Below are 23,548 nucleotides of genomic sequence, written 5' to 3'. Positions count from 1 at the left end.
CTGCTTGGCTTGGCCTCACAAGCCCAGATCTAAATCAATGCCGTCCCACTCCAGTGTTCTAGGGAAGTCCGTCCCCGCACCCCGCCTTGTGTGTGTGTGTGTGTGTGTGTGTGTGTGTGTGTGTGTGTGTGTGTGTGTGTGCGCGCGCGGGTGTAGGACAGATGTCAATGTTAAGTGTCTTCCTTAGTCACCAGTGTATTTTTGCGATGGTCTTCCTTGAGCCTGAGGCTCACCAGTTGGCTTGGCTAGCTGGCCAGTGACCTCCAGGGACCTGTCTCTTCTTCAGTTACTACCATTCACTGCCCACCCCCAACCAGGGCTGGGATGAGAGACATGCACCCAGCGTATATGGGTGCTGCGGATTTGAACTCAGGTCCTCCTGCTCACATGGCAAGCACCTTAGTGCGCTATCAGCCCCCTGGGAAGCCATTTCTAAGTCTGGGTTTGCACAGATGACACTAAGTGGGGCCAGGCAGAGCAAGCACCCCCAGCCACACCCCATCATTGGTACTGCCTTCATCCCTGACCTAGCCTCTTGACCTGGACCCTGGTCCAGCTAATGTCGATTCTGCAATCAGACACCTCTGGGATTCTGTTCCCCCGGGAGCTTTGAGACTTGTGCCTACAGACCATGAGCACAGGGTGACCAGAAACTCATGGTTGGGTCTGTGGATCTCCTGTGGTGTCTCTGGTACTGGAGCGAGTGAGGACCGGCAGCTAGCTGTCCTTGGCCTTTCTTCACCCCCACCCCCTACCCCCGCCTGAGCTGAGGACCAAACCCAGGGCCTTGCGCTTGCCTAGCGCTACCACTGAGCTAAATCCCCAAACCCTCTTTTTTTCCTTCCTTAAGCATTTAAATAGTATTCCAAACAGAAAAATATGGACAGACATTTTCCACACATCTTAGCAGCTAATAACCTGTAGATGTGCACGCCCATAGGGAAGATTGGCCTTTTTCTTTCATTTTTTGTTCATTAGTCCAGGCTGGCCTCCATCTCACTCTGGAACCGAAACTGGCCTTGAACTTCTGATCCTCCAGCTTCAACCTCCGGAGGGTGGGGATTATAAGCACGCACCATTCCTGGCTCTTGTTTGTGGCTTGAATAAATACAGTGAGTAGCTACAGACAGCTCTTGGGTTGAGAGTCAGATGCCAGGCCAGCGGTGAGCAGCCTGGGGCTGAGTCTGCCTCGGGGTAGATGTTTCCCGGAGCCTCTCCTTCCCCAGTCTGGAGAGGAGCGATTTCCTCATTCCCAAGAGGACAGAAGAGGGCCTAGACCTTGCTAGAGCGTGGGAAACTTGGGGGCAGGGGGTTAAAAAGGGAGTTTAGCACCATATAGGCGAGCTGGTTTAGCAGATCAATGCGTTAGCAGTCTGAGTATTCTGATTTTCAGGGCTATTGAGCTCCAATGTACAAGCAAACTGGAAAAAAAAATAGCTTTGTTGGTTCTTTTAATGATTAAAGGTAATGACAGCAGATTCATTCCTTTGAAGGTCCCCCCTTCATCCCAGTCTTCTCCATCATGGTTAATCTAATCCTGCTAAATTAAGGGCCTGCCATGCTTGGGATGCAGCTCGCTGGTAGAGCGCTTGCCTACCATGCATGAGGGCTGGAGCCGGAGTGCCAGCACCGACCCACAGAGTGAGGGTGTGCAGGTCCCTCGGCCTCACGGGCAGGATACAACCTGAAGAGTGACGAGAAGGACCGGGGCCCTGCCAGGGACCCTTCTGCCCCGGCTGGTGGTCTGGCTGTCTCAGCCTGTCTCCTGTGTGTATGGATGAGCCAGGGGAGGGATTGAGCCAGGCTAGTGCCCCACAGAAGCTGGGTGGGACCACAGTCGCCTGTGTCTCAGGAGTGTCTTCACAGACACGGACCCAGGGAGTGTGTCACACTAGCAGGGAGCAGCCGCATCCCTTTGCTGGACACAGCCTCAGTTACGTCTTCCTGTGATGGTGGGGAAGGCAGAGAAATGTGCCTCACAGATTCTGGGGCCCTCGCCTTGTCCCTGTGACTGCAGCCTAGGACACACATGCAAGGCCCAGGGGAGCCTCGTGTGGGCTCTGGGGACGGCTGTGTACCAATGTCGGGTGTTTGGTTGTGGCCTCCCTCCTCACCTCACCTCCCAGCCCTGCCCCCCAGTCAACATAGTTCTCTCGTGGCTCCGATCTGTCAGCCTTAATGAAGTGGCTTCCTGGATGCTGAGGACTGAGAGCTGCTACTGGGGACGTAAGTCACCAATAGAACGGAAAACACCGGAATACTGTGAGGTGCCAAGCTGGGCCTGGCCCAGTGTGGTTCTAAAAGGCTAATAAAAATCTACCAATTAATTGTGACAGCTCAATGGAAAATTATTCAATTGTGAACAGGGGCAAGCCGCCACTGGCAAGGAGGAGGGGAGATGTTGCCATGGAAACATCAATATAAGTCCTCATCTCAGCAGTCACAGCCAGCCCTGGAGTGAGCTGCTTCTGACGGGTGTGTCTGACCTGGGATGGGATGTAGGAGACTCAGCAGCCTTTGAAAGGGATGCTCTGCCTGGCCCCAGGCTGCACACAGCCCAGACTGAGCCCCCCCCCCCCCGCCCCGCCAGGTGGAGATGTCAGCCCCCCCCCCTCCTTATTCTAAGAAACATAGGTAAGGAACAGGGGAGTGAAGAGGAAACAGCCTGTGCCGTGTCTCCCTGTACCTTCACCCAGCTGCCAATTAAGGGGCTAGTAGGAGAGGTATACGGGGTACAGACAGCCTGATTTCCATCTCCCCAAAGTAAAGGCTCCAAGAACTCAAGAAAAGTTTCTGAGGCCCAGAGGACCTGGAAGGAGGAGGCCGGCATTCCATTATGATGCTGCGGTGGTTACTTTTATTTCAAGATACACACAGCACAGTCCTAGTTTTTAGTATTTGAAACTCAACCTTGCTTAGCAGAAAACCATCCCTTCCACGAGCTCCGTTCCCATGAGGCCCTTGGCTTGGCAAACACTACCATGGACGAGGCCAGTCGCCAGAGGGGGCGGGCTGCCGAGGGACGGGCAGGCCATCGGAAGGGCAGCTTGGTGCCGCTGCGGCCCACTGCAGGGCTTCCTTGCCAGAGGCATCTTGTGCTAATGGGGTGGAGAGCACACGCTCTGTCTTGGGTTTGTGTTTGGACGGGCTATTTTTTCCCCTTCATTTGGACCTTTCAGACCCACGTTCTATACACGGTGGAGTGTGCTCTTTCACAGTGGCACTTCAGATGTCAGCTACCAGCGTCCCTGGGGGCACTGTCAGAACTTTGATTTCCTGTTGTAATCTCAGCCCACCTGCCCTCCAATGAACAACAGAACCAGACCTGTTGTGTTCACAGCCCAGTGCCCTGCCCCTGGGGGCCGGGGGCTGCTCCAGTCAGACCATGGGGAAAGAGGGGGCTGAGACAGAGCAGCCTGAGTCATGGGTTGGGACAAGGACACTTCGTCTTACTAACCAGGACACGTTTGCTCTTCTCCTGTGTGTGTGTGGGGGGGGGGGGGGGTGGGTGATTGTTCATTTGTTTTGTTTTTTTAAACACCACCCAAGTTTTTCACTTTAGCAAAGTTGGAAATGAAAAGTCGAGCGCACATCTATCTACCACTAATTCATTATGACAGGCCTTTGCTCTCTCCAGGCCTGGGTCCTTGGGGTTTGGGGGACGTGGGGACACGGTGGCAACAGAGGAAAGACAGGCAGAGTCCACAAAGGCCCTCAGCGGCCAAAGCGAAAGCTGAAGCCTCCCTTCCTCCTGCTATAGCTGCTGAGCTCCTCCGCCAGGGTCCCCAGGGGGCCGCTGGCCTTCTCTGAGTCAGTGGGCAGGAACCCCGCAGCAGCCTCGCTGCTTCCATCCTGCCTCCCTAGGCGGAAGCCGGTGTGCTCCCTGCGTAAGGCCTGCAGTTCCTTGGCCACCACAAACAGGGCCTGTGGCTGTGGTACTCTCAGCCACGGGGAAGGACTTCGCACTGAGTGGGGTCTGCGTCCCTCAGCCAGGTGGGCCCAGCTCATCCTGGCTCCGATGTCACCGACGTCTGTGGGTCCCCTTGTGTCCAGCAGGGGAAAGCAGGCACTCAGTGGCAGGAGGAGGAGGTAAGGCAAAGAGTGAAGGCTCCTCATCTGAGCGGAGGAAGGAGAGGAGGGGGTTAGTGGCCAGCATTTGGTCACATGCAGGCCCTGGCCCCAAGTTTCCCAAGGCCTGGCAGCCTTCAGAGGGATAGCTGCTGGTTCAGCTTAGCCTTGGAGACCAGCCTTTCTTAGCCACCGCAGGAGCTGGCTGTACCAATTAGGCTTATTCTCACTCACCTGCAGCCAAGGAGCTGCCTGCCGTCGTGGCTCAGTACTAGAATACCACGGCTGCCAGCTGGCTTGCAGAGGTACCCGGGTGGCCCTGAGGGCTGTGTGCGTTCGGGTTCAATTTTCTATTATAATTATTGACTCTGGGGCCGCGGGCAGAGTGAGAAGCAGTCGTGTTTTCAACTTGATAATGAATAGGTCTAGTTGGTCTGCTGGGAAACCCCACTGTCTCCCTAACTCGGGGACAAGTTGCTCCTGGGAGGGGGAAATGGGTCTGGTGGTCCTTGTGTAATTCAGTCACCTACCTGGGGAGGAGCCAGTGACAAGGCTGGGGACAGCCAGCACCCACTGAGCTCACTGGACAGGACAGGCTCTGAGCTAAAGATTACCCACATGAATGGGCTTATCTTCACAGTAGTCTGTCTAGCAAACTGCACCTCGCCAGACAGAGTGGGGGCTCGGATCTAATGTCCATGTGACTTCTTGGTGTACCAGGCCTCTAGGAAATGTTTGCCTCCTGCACGCAACCATCCAGCCCACCAGTCACAGCGCCACCCTCAATTCCTCGGGCTCAGAGGCGCAGGGTTTGCCTCATGAGGGAGGGGGCCGAGTTCAAGGTACCCTCATTACTCTGCATCCCCATAGCTCTCCACTGTCACTGGGGGCCCCCTCACCTCTGCCCTGTTGGGAACTGTCCCCCTCCCTCACAGAGGAAGTCTGTTTTGCAATGACCATGGGTGAGCCAGACTGGGCTGGCTCATCCTCTGAGGAGCCCCCTGAAGCTGGAATAGGAGCAGGGGAAGAGGCGTTCTTTCCAGAAACAGCTCCCTTGAAAACATTTCAAAGAAGTGAGCCCAGCCAGAAAGCTTCAAAAACAACAACAAAAGCAGCCCAGCTTCCTGCCCAAATCCAGCTTGCTAAGCCCCCTGGTCCCCAGGGGCTGCAGTAGCCTCCAGCCTGCTGCTGCTATGGGGGCTTCCTCAGGCCCACAGGGGACAGGCAAGCATCACTCCCTTCTTCCTACAGAGTGCGTGAGGACCGAGGAATATTCTTTATCCTCGGAGATAAATGCTTCCTAGCTGGCAGCTAGGGCTGACCTGAATTGGTGGGACTTTCCCATAGGGTGAATCTGGGGGTCTCCCACAACCCGCCCTGCCCGCTGTGTGGTTCCTGCTGTGCCTGCCTGCACCCAGCTCACCTGGAGAGTTTCCTGCTGTACTCACTGTGCTGTGGGCTGCTCTCAGGAGGGCCCCGGTGCCAGGCAGAGCTGCGTGGGTCCTGGTCCAGGAGGCATGGCCCTGGGGTCTGTTTTATGCAGATCCCTGATGTCATGGCCCCAGCCTGCCTGATTGCTCTGCATTCCTGGGCCTAGGATTCCTTTAGGGTTGCTGGTGGTGAAGGCGGGGGCCGTGTGGGCCAAGGACAAAGACACAATGTAAACAGGATGTGGTCTGATAAAAGTGGCAGGCACTGCCCTTTGGAGAGGGCATCATTACCCATGAGCTGTGGACACAGACCCGGCAGACCCTGGCTGGAGACATCGGTGCCCACCCTTGAGAACCCTGATGGTGCTGCCCTGTGGTCTCCCTCCAGAGAGGGTAGGCTTACAGAGGCACCTTCCTCACTCTGTGGGGGCTGGAGTGTCACAGATACCAGTCCCTCTGTAGGAGGTGCTGGTGTGTGAGACAGCCTCTCTGAAGCCTTAGGAGAGGTGAAACTGTACAGGACTTTTTGCTTCAGAGGGATGCAGGGGACAGACCCCAGAACTAAGCAGGCCCCTCTCTAGCTTCAGCTCTAACACCGCTGTTAGTCTGTCCCACAGAGAGTGCACTGTCTCTCACCATCCAGCCCTATGGCGGGACTGTACCTAATGTCTATCCATACCCCAGACTTGGCTACCCATCCTGACATAAAGCCACAGGGCCCGCCCTTCCGAACCCCAACTGAGCGTGATCACACCCACCTCCCCTGTAGCTGCCACAGTGGCTCGGAGACAGGGCATCACGGTAGCCAGGCGTGGACCTTGGCAAAGGCATAGGGTAGGTGGTGAGGTCTGCTGAGAGGACATGGCGATTGTCACCTCCAACCCCTCACCACACACCATGGTTCTGTTCCGCTGAGTCCACGCCTGGGTGCTGTTCTCACAGTGACCTCCATGACACCCTGCTTTTACCAAACACACCCTCTGGAAGCTGCCCACGGGTGTCTGGCCACTGCCCATTCCAGGGCCGCCACTCAGTGCAGTTTTTCTGGTGACTAATGACAATGTCCCCTACCTCCAGTTGAGGCTTCAGCAGCTGTGTGGCAGGTTGGAACCCTTTGCAGACAGGTCCCCTGGTGGCCAACCTGTTCCTCAGCTCAGACTGGTTTCCCATGTCATGCCATGCCCCTCAGGCCAGGAAGCGAGCACAGATGTTTGATTTAGTCAAAGTCTTGGCTCTGAGGCCCAGTCAGACTCCCAGAGCACTTTCCAGGCACACAGCCTGGGCTCTTGCCTGTGTTGGGCTCTCTGATTCCTGAGCCCCCGTTTCTTCAGCCGCTGTCTGCCATTACGGACCTTACCAGCCCGATACCCAGGGCAGTGTGGTGTGGAGGCTGGAGCTGAGGGTGCAGACAAGTGTCATCCAGCAGCACAGGCCTCACCAAGGTCAGAGGCTGAGCAGAGCAGGAAGCGACTATCCAGAAGGTTCTAAGGCTCCCTGGGTTACAGAGCCCCAACCCACTCATCTGAGATCACCTACAGCCTGACTTGTGGACCTGTCCTTGCTTCTCACAGAGTGAGGGCTGGGACTGGGTGTGAATGGGCATTTTCCTGGCAGCCACTCTGGGCTGTGCCCTCCCAAGCACTGATCCAGTCCTCAGGCTCTTGGCTTCATCTGAATGTAGCTACATGATTCCTCTCAGAATAGGACCCAGCCTGGAAGTCCATCCAGCTATGATCTTAGGCAGCCCGGAACCTCTGAAGTTGATAATGTCCCAGCAGTCCTCATGTCACGAAGGTCACGTGGACCCACTGAGCCATGACCAGCAGGATGCCCACCCCGCAGGCATTCACCACCACTCAGGCCCTCTCCAGTCTCCTCACAGAGCCCTGGGGAGCTCTCTTCCCTCAGCACTGCGCCTTGTTGGTGGCGTGTCCCCAAGCCCCTTGATAGCTCTGGAAAGCTCCATGAGACTGGGTCAGTATGACCTATCCAGATGGCTCTTGGAGCCACAGCCAGAGTGGTCCAGCTGAGGGAAGCATCACACAGTGGCTTCATGGTGTCAGGGAACAGGCTAGATGGGCAATGCCCCCACCTAGACCGTGTGCCCCCACGGGGAGACAGGTGGACACAATCTTCGTGGGTTTCTGTGTCCTGGCTCAGGAGTCCTATCTCCAGGCACTCCCATCTCTGTCCCTCCAGCCCTGTACCCAAAATGAGCTGCTTAGTGGACAGGACGAGGAGGATGTGGAGAAAGTGGGACCTGGTGGATGCCTCTCCAGCTGCCCCCAGGCTGCTGTCTCCCTCCATCCATGCGCTTCCTCCAATCAACACTTTCTTGAGATAACTTGGGCCTCAAGTTGAAGCATCAAGTTGATTTGAGGAATAAATGACTGTTAATTAGTTCCTCGGAGTATCAACTCCTCAGAACCCCAGGACCCATCCCCTGTAGGGACGATTCACCACCGAGAGACACCAGTGGCATGCATAGAGCGAGTCGGCCTAGGTGAATCCATGAGATCCAGACTCCCAGACCAGCCCTGCTGGATGCAGAAAGCAGGCTTTACCTTTCGCCGCTCGCCAGGCTTGGCTGTCTCTGCTCAGCCAGTAACTCATTGAGAGCACAGAGCCACCCCTGAGTCAAGCAGAGCGGTCCCAGAACACTCCTAGCTCTGCTGTGACATGGGGTGGGGCAGGACTACAGGAGTGCTGGAGTGGGGTCAACACAAGACTTTATTGGAGACAGGGACATACAAGTCACCAAGTGCACACCACCAACTGCCCCACACCATTTGCCCATGGGGCTGTTTCGCTGACCCTCAGAGCTCCTCCCCAGCCCCAGGGCCCGGTTGGACCCACCGGCATGCACACCTGCCCTACTAATCACAGCTAGCCTCAGGTTGGACCCCTCCCCCACCCCAGTTCCACAGCAGCCTGACTCCAGGCCTCTGGGTTTATGGATCCCTCCAATGGTTGGGCCATCACAGCAGCCGGCAGCCTTCCCCCAAGGCGGATGAAGAAACTGAGGCTCTCCGAGGCCCCCAGACCATTGGCTCAATGTCACTTCATCACAGTTCTGAGCTCCATGAGTCTCTGCCAGGATGTTGCTCCTCAGATCACAGGACGGGGACCAGGGCAGCCATGGTCACTGACCCTGCCCCTTGTCCACATCTCCTGCTCCAGGGCCAAGACATCTGGGCTGGAGCTGGAAGGTCACACTGTTGTCCACACTTCCTGGTCATCCAAGGCCCTGCTCTCTCCCAGGAGTGCTCCTTGGGGGCCAGGACCTACAGTGACCGTGGCCACAGACTCCCGTGTTCCACCCACAGGCTTGAGGTGACAAGGGTGAGGAGGCAGGGAAGAGATGGACACCGGTGACGCCACTTCTGCCCACCAACACGAGTGCCCCACTCACATGAGCCACTGACGTCACGGGAGAGGCACACAGCTCTAACCTGATCTCTCACAAGCTCAGGCTCGCAAGGGAACCAAGGCGCTGTCCACTCACTGCACGCTGGCTAGCTGGCCGCTGGCGTGGCACAGGTGCAGCCAGTTTTGAGGCCTTCGGTGGACTCCACAGAGCCAGCTTGCGCTTGGAGAGAGGTTTTGATGGTTTGCAAGTAGAAAGAGCCATGTTGCCAAGACCCTAGTGTGGGGCATGGAGACCCTGCCCCAGAAGGAGAGCAGTGTGGCTTGGCCAAGTGACATCATGGGACTCACTCAGGTCAATTTGACAATTCCATTGTCAAACCAAAGTAGGTCTGGACCTAACCTGACCCCCCAAAGTTTTTCCAGCATTCCTGCTTCCTGTGGGCACTCTGATCACAGATGGCAGCCATCTTGCACAGACATCAGACCAGCGAACTCCTCAAGCCAGGGCTGGAGGCTGTGACCCAGGGTGCAGGGACAGGCTCCCATCTGCCTTTGGGGGTGCACACTCAGGAGGTGAAGGCAGGGCTGTCGGGCTGGCCTCTCGCCACGCTGAGGGACTTGGAGCCACACTCCCTAGAGCACCAGCCTGGCCTGGGGAGGGCTTGGTGTCCCTGGAGCAGTGGCTGGGCTCTGAAGGGCTCCGGTGTGACCAGACAGGAATGCATGTCACCCCTCACCTGTCCACCAGCTGGCCCTGTGTTCCGCAGCCCAGCCCTGGCCCGGAGCCCAGGCCGCCTGCCGCACACTGGCATCTGTGAATCCGTTAACATCGCACTCACAGGGGTTTGTTTGATGACACATCAGAAAGCATCCGGCACTTCTGAGCCGCGCTGACAGAGGCGGCTGGCAGCAGAAGCTACTTCAGCGGCGGCGGCCTCGGGGGTGGCAGAGTTCCCTGTGTGTCCCTTGTCCCGTCAGAACCCTGGCTACTCTGGACTGGAACCACGTTCCTTACCACCAGCTGGGGACCAAGTAAGTAACAACTGGTCTTGTCCAGTACTGAGGACGGCTTCGACTCTCACTGAGACCCGAGGCCCAACGTGAGGGACTGAGCGGGTAGCACAGTCCATCAGTGGGCTTCAGGCTTTGCTACAAGTCTGGCGGAAGGAAGGGCGGGGTCCCTGCCTGCCTGCCTGCCTGCCCTCCTACCAGAGGGCATTGCCATCCTACCTTCCAGCCTTTTCAAAGTTCCCACAACTGAGGGCTGGGGCTGCAGCCTGCCTTCCTGGGAGATCACCTGTAGGGGGCAATGGTGGGGTGCAGGTCCCGATGCCCAACCTGCTTGGTGCCTCAGCCTCCTGCCCCGGTAGGTCCTGATGGCAGTACCCATCATCACCAGTAGGGGGCAGCCTCTCTGCAGAGATGGCAGCTTTGGGCCATGCTGAGTCGCAGGCAGGGCTTGCTTGCTTCTACTCTCTGGCTTCCGGGAGGATCTAGAGGCAGTCCACCGGGGTTAGCAAAGCACTGTAGCCTCGTGTAGCCCCGCCCCAAGAGGGTCTCATTGGCTTAGACCAGTCCCACCCTGCCCCAGAGGCACGTGAAGTGGGGCAGCCGCCATGGCCGCCATGCAGGAGGCCAGGTAGACCTCGCTTGAGTGGGAAAAAGCAGATGAACTTTGAAAGCAGCCAGGACAGAAACCTCTCAGTTCTGCGGAGGCCCAGGGAAGGGCAGCCTAGGGGGCTGGCCTCAGCCTTGGGGTTTGGGGCTCTGTAGACAGCTGTGTCTCAGGCCAGATGCCCACAAGGTGACAAGACCAAGCAATGCTCAGCCCCAGCTATTGGGGGTGTCTGATAAGAAGTGGGGTCTCCAGGCCCAGAGGGAGTGGGGCTAGGGCGGGCAGGCAGGTGTCTGAAGGCCTGAGCCTTCCGCGTTGATCTGCTGGAGAGGTCCAGAGTGCTGTTTGGCCCCTACTCTCGATGTTCTCACAAAGTCAGGAAAAGTGGGGGGTTGCTGCCCTGCCAGGAGGCATCAGACACAGCATGGGGACCAAAGTTGGGGCAAGTGGGATTTGGGGTTGCCAGGTGCTAGTCCCACTGGTAGAAACGAAATCATGTCAGCTGATAAATAGGGACCTAGTTGCAAAGGGGTTGTCACTGGCTCCGGGAGCTGAGTTTAAGGGCTGGCCCTAAGCCACCCCTAAAGAAGAGCAGGTCGGCCATGCACAGGTGGGCAGAGAATGTTCTTGCAACAGCGGGCATGGAGCGGGCATGGGGTGAGATGTGTGGGGACTGGACATAACCAGAGGACACCAGTGATGGGCCGTGTGCCAGTCTAGCGGTCCTCTCGGACCGGCCGGATCTTCATCTCCGAGAACTTGAGTGAATACTGCCAACCAGTCCAGGAGGACCACTCGACGCCGTCAGCATAGGAGGCATGGGGACCACGCAGGTACTGGCCGTTGAGGTTGGATGTGTGGCAGTTGCGGTACCACCAGGCTCCTCGGTAGAAGGCAGCACAGTTGTTCTCCGAGTGGTCGCTGTCCCGGTCCTTGGTGGTGAATCTCATCCCACTGTGCTTTAGGAGGGAGTCACCTGCAGGGCAGGTGCACACAGGGGTGAACCCCTGGGCAGAGGTGTGCACAGGCCCCAGAACCCTGTCCACCAACCGTGTGGGCCTGGTGTGCGTGTGGACCTGGGCCCGGGCAGCTCACCTGCCAACCCCAAACCATGTGCATACCTTCTTGCTGTTCTGTGTCCAGGCGGCCTCCACCCTCCTCCCAGCTTTCTGACACGCCCATTCTTTTATCGGAGAGGAGAAAGCCAGCCCAGAGGTCTCATCTACAACTTAGTGGCCCCACAGGGATTCCCCAGGAATCCCCTGGCTCCAGCTCTGGGCTCGGCTCTTTACTCTGTGAAACGTGGAAACTACCCAGGCTCCATAGGGCTGCAAGGGCGAGGACTCGACGGGACTTGTGGCCTAGACCCTGACCCCAGAGGTCAGAGGGGCTTAGCCCTCTGGCCAGCTCTCCCTGCTGCACTGTGAACCTCACCTGCAGTGCCTGAGTAGTCGGCCACCGTGAGTGGGTACCCATCCTCCTCGGGGTCCACCGAGAACAAGCCCACACCAAAGCTCCCATAGTGGGCATAGGCAGTACCATTGTCGAAGTCTTCCAGGTCCACGTGAAGCTCATAGGCTGCTTGCGTGGTCAGGGCGTGGATCCGCTTGAGCCCTGAGGAGGGGGGAGGGGAAAAGACGGAGGAAGTCAAGGGACCCAGGGGGTACCCCTCCCGCCCAGACAGAGCCTGTGCTCCCGACACCTGCCAAGTGTGTGCTCCCAGCCACTTCCTTCCCTCTGCAGGAGTGCTTTTGGCAGAAGCTGGAGACTTAGTTGTCACGTCTCGTTTTTTGTGTTCACTTTATGTCGGGCTGTGCTCTCCAAGCAAAGCGTGTGTTGGCATCTCATGCACATGTATCAGTGTCAAGTGTCCTCTGTCCCTCTCCACCTTACATTTGGGACAGGCTCTCTCACTGAACCTGGAGCTCAGCTAGGCTGCCTGGCCAGAGGGCTCCAGCGACCCCCACCCGGTCTCTACCTCCTCAGCGCTAGGATTACAGGCGCATGCCACTGCACCTAGTGTTCTACATGGGAAGGGGGTCCAAATTCAGGTCCTCTTTACTGACTGAGCCATCCCCACAGCCCCCCCCAACTGTAGGTGTCTCAGGGTGACAGCTGGTAGAGAGATGCTCAGAACTTGAAGTTCAGATGGGGTGGTGGCTCCCTTCTCTCAGCCTGGCCTTTGTGCCTTTGCATACTTCTCTACCTATCCCTCATCACCTGGTACCTCTCCGTTCAGCCTTGGGAAGGCCTCCCATGCCGACCCAGGCACCCCTTTCTTCTCAACATTCATCATTCTGGTTCTGGCTGGTTCCTTGTGAATTTCCCTGCCAGTTTAGTTCCCTAAACACAACTCTGCAGCCAGTGTTTGCTGCGACCCCAGTTGGCACAGTGGGACCGGGTATGACATGTGCTCAATAAATATTTCTCAGTTCACAGAGCGAAGGTGGTGACTGCATCTCCTGCCGTCCCCAGGTCCTGGTTCTGCACGCCCCTACCACCCCACCCCTTCCTCCCTGCCTCTATTCCTCCCTCCCACATTCCTGCTCGTTGGCCCTTGGGCCATCCCAGGGTCTCACACAAACAGGGCACTTCCCTGCCTTCACGATCAACTCTTGATTAAGAGGGCATTTAATTAAACGCCTCACAGGTTCGCAGAGCCTATAGTGTTCCATCAGCCCCTCCCCGTGGGCGAGTATTTGGGTTACTGTGTGCACAGAAGCTTTGTGGACCCTCCCCTGCTCAGCCTTGGTCTCCTCTGCTAGGCAACCTACAGCCCATCACAGGATCCCTGTTCCCCCTGCACCCCACTTAGAGCTGCCGACTCAGTTCAACCCAGAGACCTGGAGGATGTAGGGTTCGAGAACAGGCAATCCCACCACATCCCGCCTCCCTGCCTGGGCTGTTACCCCAGGGCTGGTAGCATCAAGGCAAGCTGCTCTCTCTCAGGGCATGGCTTGCACACCTGTTGTGTGAACAGGGCTGATGGACAGATGTGCAGGCAGCAGGTGACGCTGACAACCGCCCCCACCTGAAGCCAGGCACCATGCTAAGCACCTCCTGCACAGTGATCAATCAGGCAACACCAGAAGATGATTAATTACAGAGCCTCAGCATGGCCAGTGACTGAACCCGCTGCCCAGAACCTGCTGGTGCTGGGGAAGGACGCAGCCGGGCGGGCACAGTGACCCCCTGATGGATAGGCAGAGAAGGAAGGCTCAGAGAGGTGGAGTCACCTGGCCAGATCACACAGCAGGCAGGCAGCAGAGCTGGGATTTAAACCCAGACAGAAGGGCCCAGATTCTTACTTTTCTTCAGGCCTTATCCAGGAAATGTCCCAGGAATAGGGTATGATGGAGACAGCCCCAGGGGTTACTGAGAGACGCCCGTTCCCATCTTACATGGTCACCAGGTCCCAAAGACCAGAGCTGGGTGCACCTTCCTGGTGCCTGTGCTGGGGCTGCTGGGCAAGTTGCCTGGCAGTGGCCCGGGCCTCTGAGACTCCTCTGTCTTAGCGCTCTCTCCCATCGCTTCCTCAGCCTCCTTCCATCTTTAGGAAGCTCCAGCTCTCCCCGACCTGGGATTTCTGCCTGCCATGTCTCTGATCCTTAAACAGTGGATTGGAAGCCACCCTGCAGCCCAGTTGTCCCTCAGTGACAGAGGACCCTACGCCACACACAGTCACCCCCAGGGAATTCCAAGGCTCAAAGAACTGAATCTAAGACACAGCACAAAAACATGAAGGGCCGGGTAGATGGCTCAGTGGGTAAGGTGCTGGGCGCCAAGCCCGACGGCCCAAATTCAATCCCTCAATACAGCGGAGAGAACTAACTCCCATAAGTTATCATCTGACCTACACACACACACACATCATGGTACACACATGTGTGCACACACATATACACACACAATAAATGGCAACAAATAAAATTAAATTAAAAATACAAAACAGAACAAATCAATGAAATTAAAAAAAAAACATGGTAAATAGTGCCTGAGGAATGATACCTGAGGTCAACCTCTAGCACACACACACACACAACCACACACACACAGAAGCACACACACACAAGTGCGCGCACACACACAACCACACACACAAACACACACACACAGAGGCACACACACAAGCGCGCACACACAAACACACACACACACACACACACCACGCACGCACGCACCCACTCTTCACATAGATATACACACTTACCAGCATCCATACACCCACTCCACATACACAAACAAAAATTAAAATTTCAGGAGATAAACCATAGTGGAAGAAAGCTAAGAGGTAAATCAATGAAAGCAAACGTGTGGCGTGTATCCACAGTATATAAAGAGCATCCGTAAGTCAATAGGACCAGAGGAAGCCCCCAGTGAGACGGAGACCAGGGGGTAGGAAAGCAGAGGTGAGGCCACGGAGAGGCTGAGAACCTCACAGTTGACATTCTTGTCAGGGCTCCTCTCGTCTGCAGAGCTAATCAAAGCCTTGCTTAAATGCTTCCTCCCCACCTTGTGCAGCTGCTGATAGATTTCAATTAAGATGCCACCGAGCAGTGAGGCGCCAACCCTGATCCAAGCTTTTGGGTGGGAAGCAGGGATGGGGCCTCTAACTGGCTGCCACCATGGTTGCCTTCACGTATCTGCCTTGGGGTGGGTGAGGAGGAATTTCCTACCGTCCTTCTTCACAGCGCCTTCTCCTAAAATATCATCGAGCATGCCACATTCCCTGGGCTCCCCAGACCCCGCACATCCAATGGGACTTGTGGCCCCACCTCCTGATCTTCAGGTTCATCGTCTGTAGAGGGGGTGATGGGAACAGGACCGCCCTGCTAGCTGGTGTGAGGCCCCGGGGACTGATGTGTGACATGAGCTCTCAGTAAACTCTGACTGTGGTCCAAACGGTGTGGAGCCTCTCCTCATGACACCAGGGTGGGCGGGCGGGTCCTGCCCTTCTAGACCCCCGGTCAAGGAACGTGGTCTTAGCTGATGCCCTAGGACAGCACACTGCTGACTTAGGAGCACCTATCTTCCTCCAACCCACCATGGGGCCTGCCTTCCACACCCCCAGGGGCATCAGTGACAGCCGCTGTGCACCAATGACCCTCCACCCAGGATCTCGGCCCCGGGTGGACTGGCCATGCACTGGGGCTGCACACTCAGCATCCCCAGCATGACCACTGCTGGCCCTGAAGGTGGGGCAATGCCTCTGTTATCCCCGGGCCTCCTGACACCACGGCTGGAGTGACCCAAGACTGCAGGGAGCTCCTAGATGGTCCCCAGACAGGTCAGGGTTCCCTGCTTCTGACCTAGCGTCACTGGTGTGCAGGGGACTGGGGACCCTGGGCATCCCCCATCAGCCTCTTCTCTCTCCCCCATCCCAGGGTCCCATTTGTTTAGTCTGCATCTCCGCAGGCACTTGGAGATCAAAGGGCAACTTGAGGGACCAGTTCTCTTCCTCCACATGGGAGTCCTGGGAACTGAACTACAATTATTAGGTTTGGGGGCAAGTGCCTTTATCTGCTGACTTCTCTCCCTGGCATTTTGGTTTATTATTACTATTGTTTTGAGACAGGGTCTTAATATGTAGCACCATCTAGACTGAAAATCCTATGCACACCAGGCTGGACTCAAACTTGCAGCAATCCTCCTGCCTCAGCCTCTCTAGTGCTGGGGTTACAGGCATGAACCATCATGAGTAGGTTTTGTTTTTATTTTTCTTGCTGGTCTTGAACTACAGAGCTCAGTCTGGCCTTAAACTATGTCGTCTGGCTGGCCTGGAACCGGGGTCCTCCTGCCTCTGGGTGCTAGGGCCACTCCACCCAGCTTTCCCTGTCATATTTAACAGCTCCTGCCCACAGACCCACTTGTATAACGTTCTTCAGTTGGCTCTATTCTCATGGTCTTCATCGTTTGAACCTCCTGAGACTGGGATGGAACCCATTTACAAAAAGGCAAGGAAGGCAGACATGGAATGCACCCAGCGCAGGGACACTCACCCAGCGCGGGGACACTTACCCAGCCAGTGCTCCCCTGTGAGCTTGCCAAAGCCCTCCCGGTATGCCTCCCAGCCTCGGAAGAAGTTCACTGAGCCGTCCTCCCGGCGTTGAAACACCTGCAAGGAGAAGGGCAAAGCATGGGAGCCCACTGCCTCCGGACTCCCAGCCCCTGGGCTCCCGCCCTTCCCCACAGGCTGCCCGTGGGGACGGGGTGGGTGAAGTGGGGACCAGGACTTCCACTTCCCTCAACAGCTCCTGGCTTTGGGGCTTGGAGCAGACCAGGGTCTCAGGAGATTGCGTTGGCCAGAGGCAGGACGGACTGACCCACCACAGAGCCCTGGAATGTCCCCCACAGGAAGGAGTCACCACGGTGGGCAGGCGGGGCAGCTCAGCTCCCAGGCCCAGCCCACTTCTGCTGTGGGAGGATAGGCTGAGTCCTTCCAGGAGCCTGAGGCTGTGGCTCAGCTGGTAGAGGGCTTGGGTGAGCTCTGGGTTTCGTCTCTGTCTAAGCCAGGCAGGCACCGCACTAGGAGGCGGAGGCAGGAAGAGCAGGAGTTCAGTCATCTGTGGCTACACTAAAAATCCAAGGTCAATTTGGGCTTCATGAAATGCTGTCTCAACTAAAAGACTCAAAGAAAGTTAGAAATGGGAGGGGGGATGGGCACGTGCTTGGGGTTTTTATAGGCGTTGTTGTTTGTTTTGTTTATTTTTGAGACAGGGTCTTACTTTGTATTCATCTGTCCTGGAACTCACTATGCAGCCTATAGCAATCCTCCTGCCTCAGCCTCCCAAATGCTAGAATTATAGGCACACACTACCATGTGCAGTCCATTCTCAAGTTTTTGAACAACCTCTCACCTTAGACTTGATCTCCAGATTCCCACCTCTCACACAGCCCCTCTCCCCAGATCACACACCCCTGGCAGAACCCAGGGGTGTGTGGCCTGGGAGCCCTGAATCCAAGCTACTTCTCGAGGGATGCCCGGGAGCCCAGAGCAGGCTTCGGTGTGACTCGGGTACCAACCAGCCGCCCAGGCGCCCAGCCGCCTGTTCTTTTTAATAACATTCTCGATTTGGGAGTGTGGAGTCCCATTGGTTAAATTGCCTTGAAATAAGTACGGTGCTGGTCCCGGCCGAGCTGACGGGTATTTACACGATCGCTGACAGTCCCGTTCGGGGCCGCCTGGCCCACGCCGCCTTTCTGTTTAACAAGCCTTTTCCTGCTCATTTGCAGAGGCAGCGCCCACTTGCCTCCATCTGTGTCTGCGTCTGATGTCAGAGCTCTGGCTGCCACTTTCATTACTAAGCAGCCCGGTTCCGGCAGCTCGGAACCGCCCGGGTGCCCGGGCGGAGCAGCGGCGTCTGCTCGCGAGATGCACCAGGTCCCCAGGGACACGTCAGTCACAGGCAGTTGGGCGGCTCTGACGTCACGGGCTGGGGGGAAGATGACACTTTTTTTCTACTGCCCCGACCTGGTCCTGCCCTGAAATTTCAAGTCCTCAGGAGGGACTCGCTGGATGGAAGGAAGTTCGATAAGGCCGGGGAGATCTGAGCGGTGTGGAGAGCCGTATTGACGGCCGCACATTGGGACCCTGAGCACGCGCCCTTTGAAAGGCTTAATCCTGGCAGAAGCTTAGGCCCTCCGGAAGGCGAAGGCGGCAGGCAGCCTGAACCTGCTTCTGTTGGAGGAGGTGGAGATCAGCAGGAGCAGCAGGCTGGAAGCCCCTGGCAGGCCCACCTCCTCCCCGAGGCCCTAAGGCCCCCACCCGGGGGGGACACAGCCAGGTCAAGTGGAGGAGCTGAGTTGCTAAGGGTCTGGACTCCAGAACCTGGCTGCTGCACAGCAACCTCTGGTAGCATAGCCTTCACCTCTCCAAACCTGTGTTGTCACCTGTGACATGTGCTTGGGCTGGCAGCATCCCCTGAGCCTCGAGCCCAGCAGCTGTGCAGCCGGGGCTAGCTGGATAAACATGAGCACTGTAGGCCTGGCCGGTCTCCTTGCCCCCTCTCCTTCCGACCCTGCTCTCTCTTCCAAAAGCCAGCCCCGCGTCTCCTCCCCACCCACCCCCTGTGCACATGCCTGCTGCCACCCTTTCATGCACACAGTCCCAGCCAGTGTCTCTGGGGAAACTCAGTCCACGGCACAAGGTCCAGACTGCCCTCAGAGAAGAGCTGGTGTGCCAGAGACTCTCCACCACCACACACAGGACACAGAGCAGAGAAAGAGTGGCCCTGCACAGCTTCCTGCAGGGGAGACAGAGCCCTGTGTAGTTCAGCTCTGTCCTTCCTCCTTACCCCTCACAGAAAGCTCTGCATCCCAGAACCTCCACAAAGGACACCCTTCTAGTGCTTTGCCCAATGTGAAATGGGAAGTGGGGCGCCAGGCTTCCAGCCCCCCTCCCCCCAGGAGATGAAACCCTAGTGGAGACTAAACAGAGAGGCCTGGTGTGGAGAGGGACGTCAGAGAGGAAACAGCGCCTCCCACAGGCAGCCAGGCCCAGCTCTGGCTGCAGGCAGTGCAGTTTAACGCACTGGGGGGCAGCTGAGCTCTTCCTGGAAGGCTGAGGGACCACTGAGGTTTCTGGATGGAGCCCCCTAGTTCTGCGCTCCATCCCCAAAGAGCTCGGAGCTGTGGGCCGGGTCCAGCCTGCTCTTCAGATACACTGCAGGGCCTCAGAGTCCCGAGCTATAGTTCCTGGAGCTTGGCCCGATCCTGCCCTTCCCGAACCCTAAAGGGCACAGAAAAGAGTGTCCAGGCCACCAGATCAGATGGTGCGGAGCCCATCATTTCCCTCCGTGGCACCTGCTGTTCACCAAATCCCTCCTCCGGCACAGATGGGCTCTGTGTTTCTTCCGTGTTCTGTCTGTTATGGAAGACGGAAGCAGAGACCGTGACAAGGTAGCCACCCACATCCTCAGCCACTGTCCCACCACTGTGGGACAGCTGTTCCCCTGTCCACCATGGACTCCACCTGAATGGTCACCTGGGGCAGACGCACACATCTGGGCCCACCAGGGCCTCTTGCTTCTTTTCTATCCAGCAAAGAGACACCAAATTAAGAATGGCCAACATTCATGTTAGATTTGGTCCTGAAGAAACCATAGTGTTGGCCTAGGGAAATAGATCAGTTCAAAGTTGCTTGCCTTCCAAGCCTAGGGCCTGAGTTCAAATCCCCAACACCCATGTAACAAACTAGGCATAGTTCTATGCCCCTTTAGTCACTGTGTCGGAGGGGACAGAGACGGGTGGATTCCAGGAGCTTAGTGGCCAGCCAGCCTAGGAGAAACAAGCTTCCGGGTCAGTGAGGGCTCCTGCCTTGAGGCAGTAATGTGGGAGGCAAGAGTGTCCTTCTCTGGCCTCTACATCACAAGCACTGGCATGCACACCCATACATCCATGTGAATGCACTATGCACTTGTACATACACACATACACAAAGCCAAGCCAAGTGTGAGGACGCACACTGTGGAGGCAGAGACAGTGGATCCCTGGGGCTGGATGGATGATCTTTCCTGCTTGGCAAGCTTGAATTTAAAAATTCTCAAATTAAAAAAAAAAAGCTATAAACTGGACATGGTAGCACACACCTTTAATCCCAGCACAGAGGCAGAGGCAGGCAGATCTCTGTGAGTTCAAGGCCACTCACAGCTGCATGGTGGAAAAAAAAAGTGCACATAGCCTGAAGAACAGCATCAAACATTGTTCTCCGGCCTCCACATGTGCACATGTATTTGCACACACATGAACATACATGCACACTTACAAAGAAACCCTAGCACTTGCCGACCTGGGCATTGCAGTTGGACTGAGCCACACTATGACCCACCCCTTGAGGGGCCAACACACACCCCTGCCATGGCTTTGGAGATGGGACTTGGAGATCTTTGGACCAGGGCTCAGAGAAGTCCACTTCCCCCCCACACACTCAGATGCACAGTTTACATTGGAAACCAAGGCTGCGGGGACTAAGTAGACCGCGCCATTTCCCACTGTGCCCTCTCCTGCTCCACTCTAGTTGATTTAAAAAAGCTACGTTGATCGCAACCCAGGAAATTGATTTCGCCACCTGCCAATGGATCCAGGCCCACAGTTTAAGAACCGTTGCAGCCAGGTTCCTGGGTTCTGCCGAGGGCCACGAAAGCCACAGGTCGAACACTGAATGCCTGAGTGTCCCTGAACTCGCGCTGGCACCCATGGCAGCACACTATGTGGCCTGCCACATCCTGAGAAGTCCATGTGGCTCCAGCAGGCCAGGTGGACAGCACCAGGGTGCTGGGCGCATGAGTGTGTTTCGTCAGACTCTGAGGCCCAGCGCAAACTGCAGCTGTGGCTTCAGAGTTCCGAAAATCAGCTGGATTTTGGTAACAACGACAGGATGCAGGCTTTAATTAGAGAACAAGGATCAGCTGGGCAGGAGGATGCCAGCCACCAGCCCGGAGTGCCCATTCCCCTCCTTCGGCCCCGGTCTTCCCAGGTAGACAAAGGCTGAGGAAGCCAAGGCCAGAAGCAAAGTAGTTATTGATCAACTCTGGGCCTGCAGTGGGTGTTGGCCCAGCTCCTGGGCTTCACTTGGCTTCCGGCTGGAAGGCGACAGAGAAACACTCACCGACGCCGAGGCCTCCTGGGCCGGTGCCATGAGTGGGAAGGCAGACAGCACATGTTTTCTTGGTTCGGATTCTTAAAACCCGGCCTCCTGCCGCCACTGGCACAGCTTGGAAGTACCACCCAGGGGCTCTGCCAAGGAAGTGTGTGGTCCACATGGTCCTGCAGACAGTGCTGAGCGATTTCAAAGGAGAATCAGCACCCGCCCTTGATGCAGTGGACTGTCCTGTGAGCATCAGCAGAGCCAGAGGGCCACATCAGCACCGCGGTGCCTCCCCAGCTTCCCTCTCCACAAGTCTGGGCCTGTGGAGTCTCCGCTGCAAAGTAACCCTGCCTGGCCCACTCCATGTCTGCAGCAGTACTGAGGGCACAGAGCTGGTATCCTAAGTACCCGGCAGACCGAACAGGCCTCACACCACAGTCATGCAGGGGTGGGCTCCCACCTAGCCCTTGGTGAGATGAAAACTGGGAGTGTGGGTGACCTTTGGAGTCTGACGTAGCCAGAGACAAGATGGCAGGGCACTCCCTGTGGAGATGTCCTGTGGCCCGGTGGATGAGAAATTCAGCCTGCATACCTGTGAGTCCAGCTGTCTCTCAGTCCCAGGGAGCATTCTAGGGTGGCACCTAGGGGCCACAGTACTACAGACTCAGCTCAGTGTCACTTCCCAAGTCCCGGCTTCTCCCCTGGAATCATGGCTGCCACTGACCCCACTGGGTGCTGGCATACGTGGATGAGCACAGCATTCAGAGAGCTGTCCGTTCCAAGAGCAGGCACACACAGGCCTGCAGACACAGCACAGCTGCATCCAACCTCTTAGGCCTGCACCTCAGTTTCCTCATCTATTAGATGGAGATTCTGACAGCCCCGATCCCCAAAGTTTACGTGAGGAATCAGAGTGCTGGTTCAAAGGCCAGGGACGCAGCTCAGTTGATAGCGTGCTTACTGAGCGTGCACAAAGCCCTGGGTTCCCTCTTCAGCACCTGGTAGGGGGACGCCCTCCAGAAATCCCAAAACTTGGGAGCTGGAAGCAAGAAGGCCAGAAGTTCAAGGTCATCCTTGGCTACACAGCAACTTTGAGGCCAACCTGGGCTACATGAGACCCTGTCTCAAAACCAAACAACACACACACACACACACACACACACACACACATACACACAGAGTGGTGCTGCATTCAGGCATGGCTCAGGGGCGCTCTGAGCAGTTGGAAACCCCCTCTGTGGGGACTGCTGTGCTCAGGGAGGCACACTGGGCTGCTTGAAGAAACTGGCACTGAGAAGCAGAGGGTGGAAGGGTGCTCCCCCACAGGCCATGACCCTGGGGCAGCGGTGGTCCCTAAACCTTAGATGTCCTCAGGAGGGGGCACTTTCCATTTTCCTGGTCTGAGGGGCTTGCTGACTGGGGACAGGCAGGGGCCTCAGCCAGCCTCCCAGGCCTGCCCAGTAGGTGATTCTGGGAGCGGAGACAGGAGGAGCCAGGGAAAAGCTCAACTCTTACTTTGCAAGAACAAAGAACTTGGGGATATCCTCAAATGTGCCCTGACTCCCCGGAAGGTTCTGCCTACATCATGGGGCTTCCTGACTTGGGACAAGTCCTGAAACCCTCCTAAGCCGTGTTTCCCCTCTTTGAGGCATTTCCTTGTTCCTGAAGATGAACCAAAGTCAGCATGACCTGATGGCACACAGTAGGTCTGACAGCTGCCCCCCAAGCCAGCTGGTGGCGCAGAGTAGGTCTGAGAGCTGACCCCCAAGCCAGCTGGTGGTGCACAGTAGGTCTGAGAGCTGACCCCAAGCCAGCTGGTGGCGCACAGTAGGTCTGACAGCTGCCCCCAAGCCAGCTGGTGGCGCACAGTAGGTCTGACAGCTGACCCCAAGCCAGCTGATGGTGCACAGTAGGTCTGACAGTTGTCCCCCCCAAGCCAGCTGGTGGCGCACAGTAGGTCTGACAGCTGCCCCCCAAGTCAGCTGATGGTGCACAGTAGGTCTGACAGCTGCCCCCCAAGTCAGCTGGTGGCACACAGTAGGTCTGACAGCTGACCCCAAGCCAGCTGATGGCGCACAGTAGGTCTGACAGTTGTCCCCCAAGCCAGCTGGTGGAGCACAGTAGGTCTGACAGCTGCCCCCCAAGCCAGCTGGTGGCACACAGTAGGTCTGACAGCTGACCCCAAGCCAGCTGATGGCGCACAGTAGGTCTGACAGTTGTCCCCCCCAAGCCAGCTGGTGGCACACAGTAGGTATGACAGCTGCCCCCCCAAGCCAGCTGGTGGCGCACAGTAGGTCTGACAGCTGCCCCCCAAGCCAGCTGGTGGCACACAGTAGGTATGACAGCTGCCCCCCCAAGCCAGCTGGTGGCGCACAGTAGGTCTGACAGTTGCCCCCCCAGCCAGCTGGTGGCACACAGTAGGTCTGACAGCTGACCCCAAGTCAGCTGATGGCGCACAGTAGGTCTGACAGCTGACCCCAA

The 23,548-nt window shown here is 56.9% G+C and overlaps 2 protein-coding genes across 2 annotated transcripts in view; both read right to left on the bottom strand.

Annotated features, from left to right (window-relative positions):
- Positions 1-3,714: 3,714 nt before the first annotated feature.
- On the bottom strand, positions 3,715-9,129 carry Qrfp (pyroglutamylated RFamide peptide). The gene is made up of 3 exons (XM_052726503.1): positions 9,004-9,129; positions 6,856-6,948; positions 3,715-4,116 (listed from the first exon to the last, which is right to left on the bottom strand). The coding sequence occupies exons 1-3, from the start codon at positions 9,127-9,129 to the stop codon at positions 3,715-3,717; spliced, it is 621 nt and encodes a 206-aa protein (XP_052582463.1).
- The window catches only part of Fibcd1 (fibrinogen C domain containing 1), a 33,429-nt gene continuing 18,091 nt past the window's right edge, over positions 8,211-23,548 (bottom strand). Inside the window, 3 exon segments of the mRNA XM_052725389.1 lie at positions 8,211-11,458; positions 11,917-12,096; positions 16,501-16,597. Of these exon segments, the coding sequence (XP_052581349.1) occupies positions 11,199-11,458; positions 11,917-12,096; positions 16,501-16,597 (537 nt within the window). The 3' untranslated portion in view covers positions 8,211-11,198.

This window comes from Peromyscus californicus, unplaced genomic scaffold (assembly GCF_007827085.1).
Source record: "Peromyscus californicus insignis strain IS unplaced genomic scaffold, ASM782708v3 Scaffold_7__1_contigs__length_154581171, whole genome shotgun sequence".
NCBI lineage: Eukaryota > Metazoa > Chordata > Mammalia > Rodentia > Cricetidae > Peromyscus > Peromyscus californicus.
The sequence above is the reverse complement of the archived record's forward strand: the minus strand, read 5'-3'. Positions and strand labels throughout refer to the sequence as shown.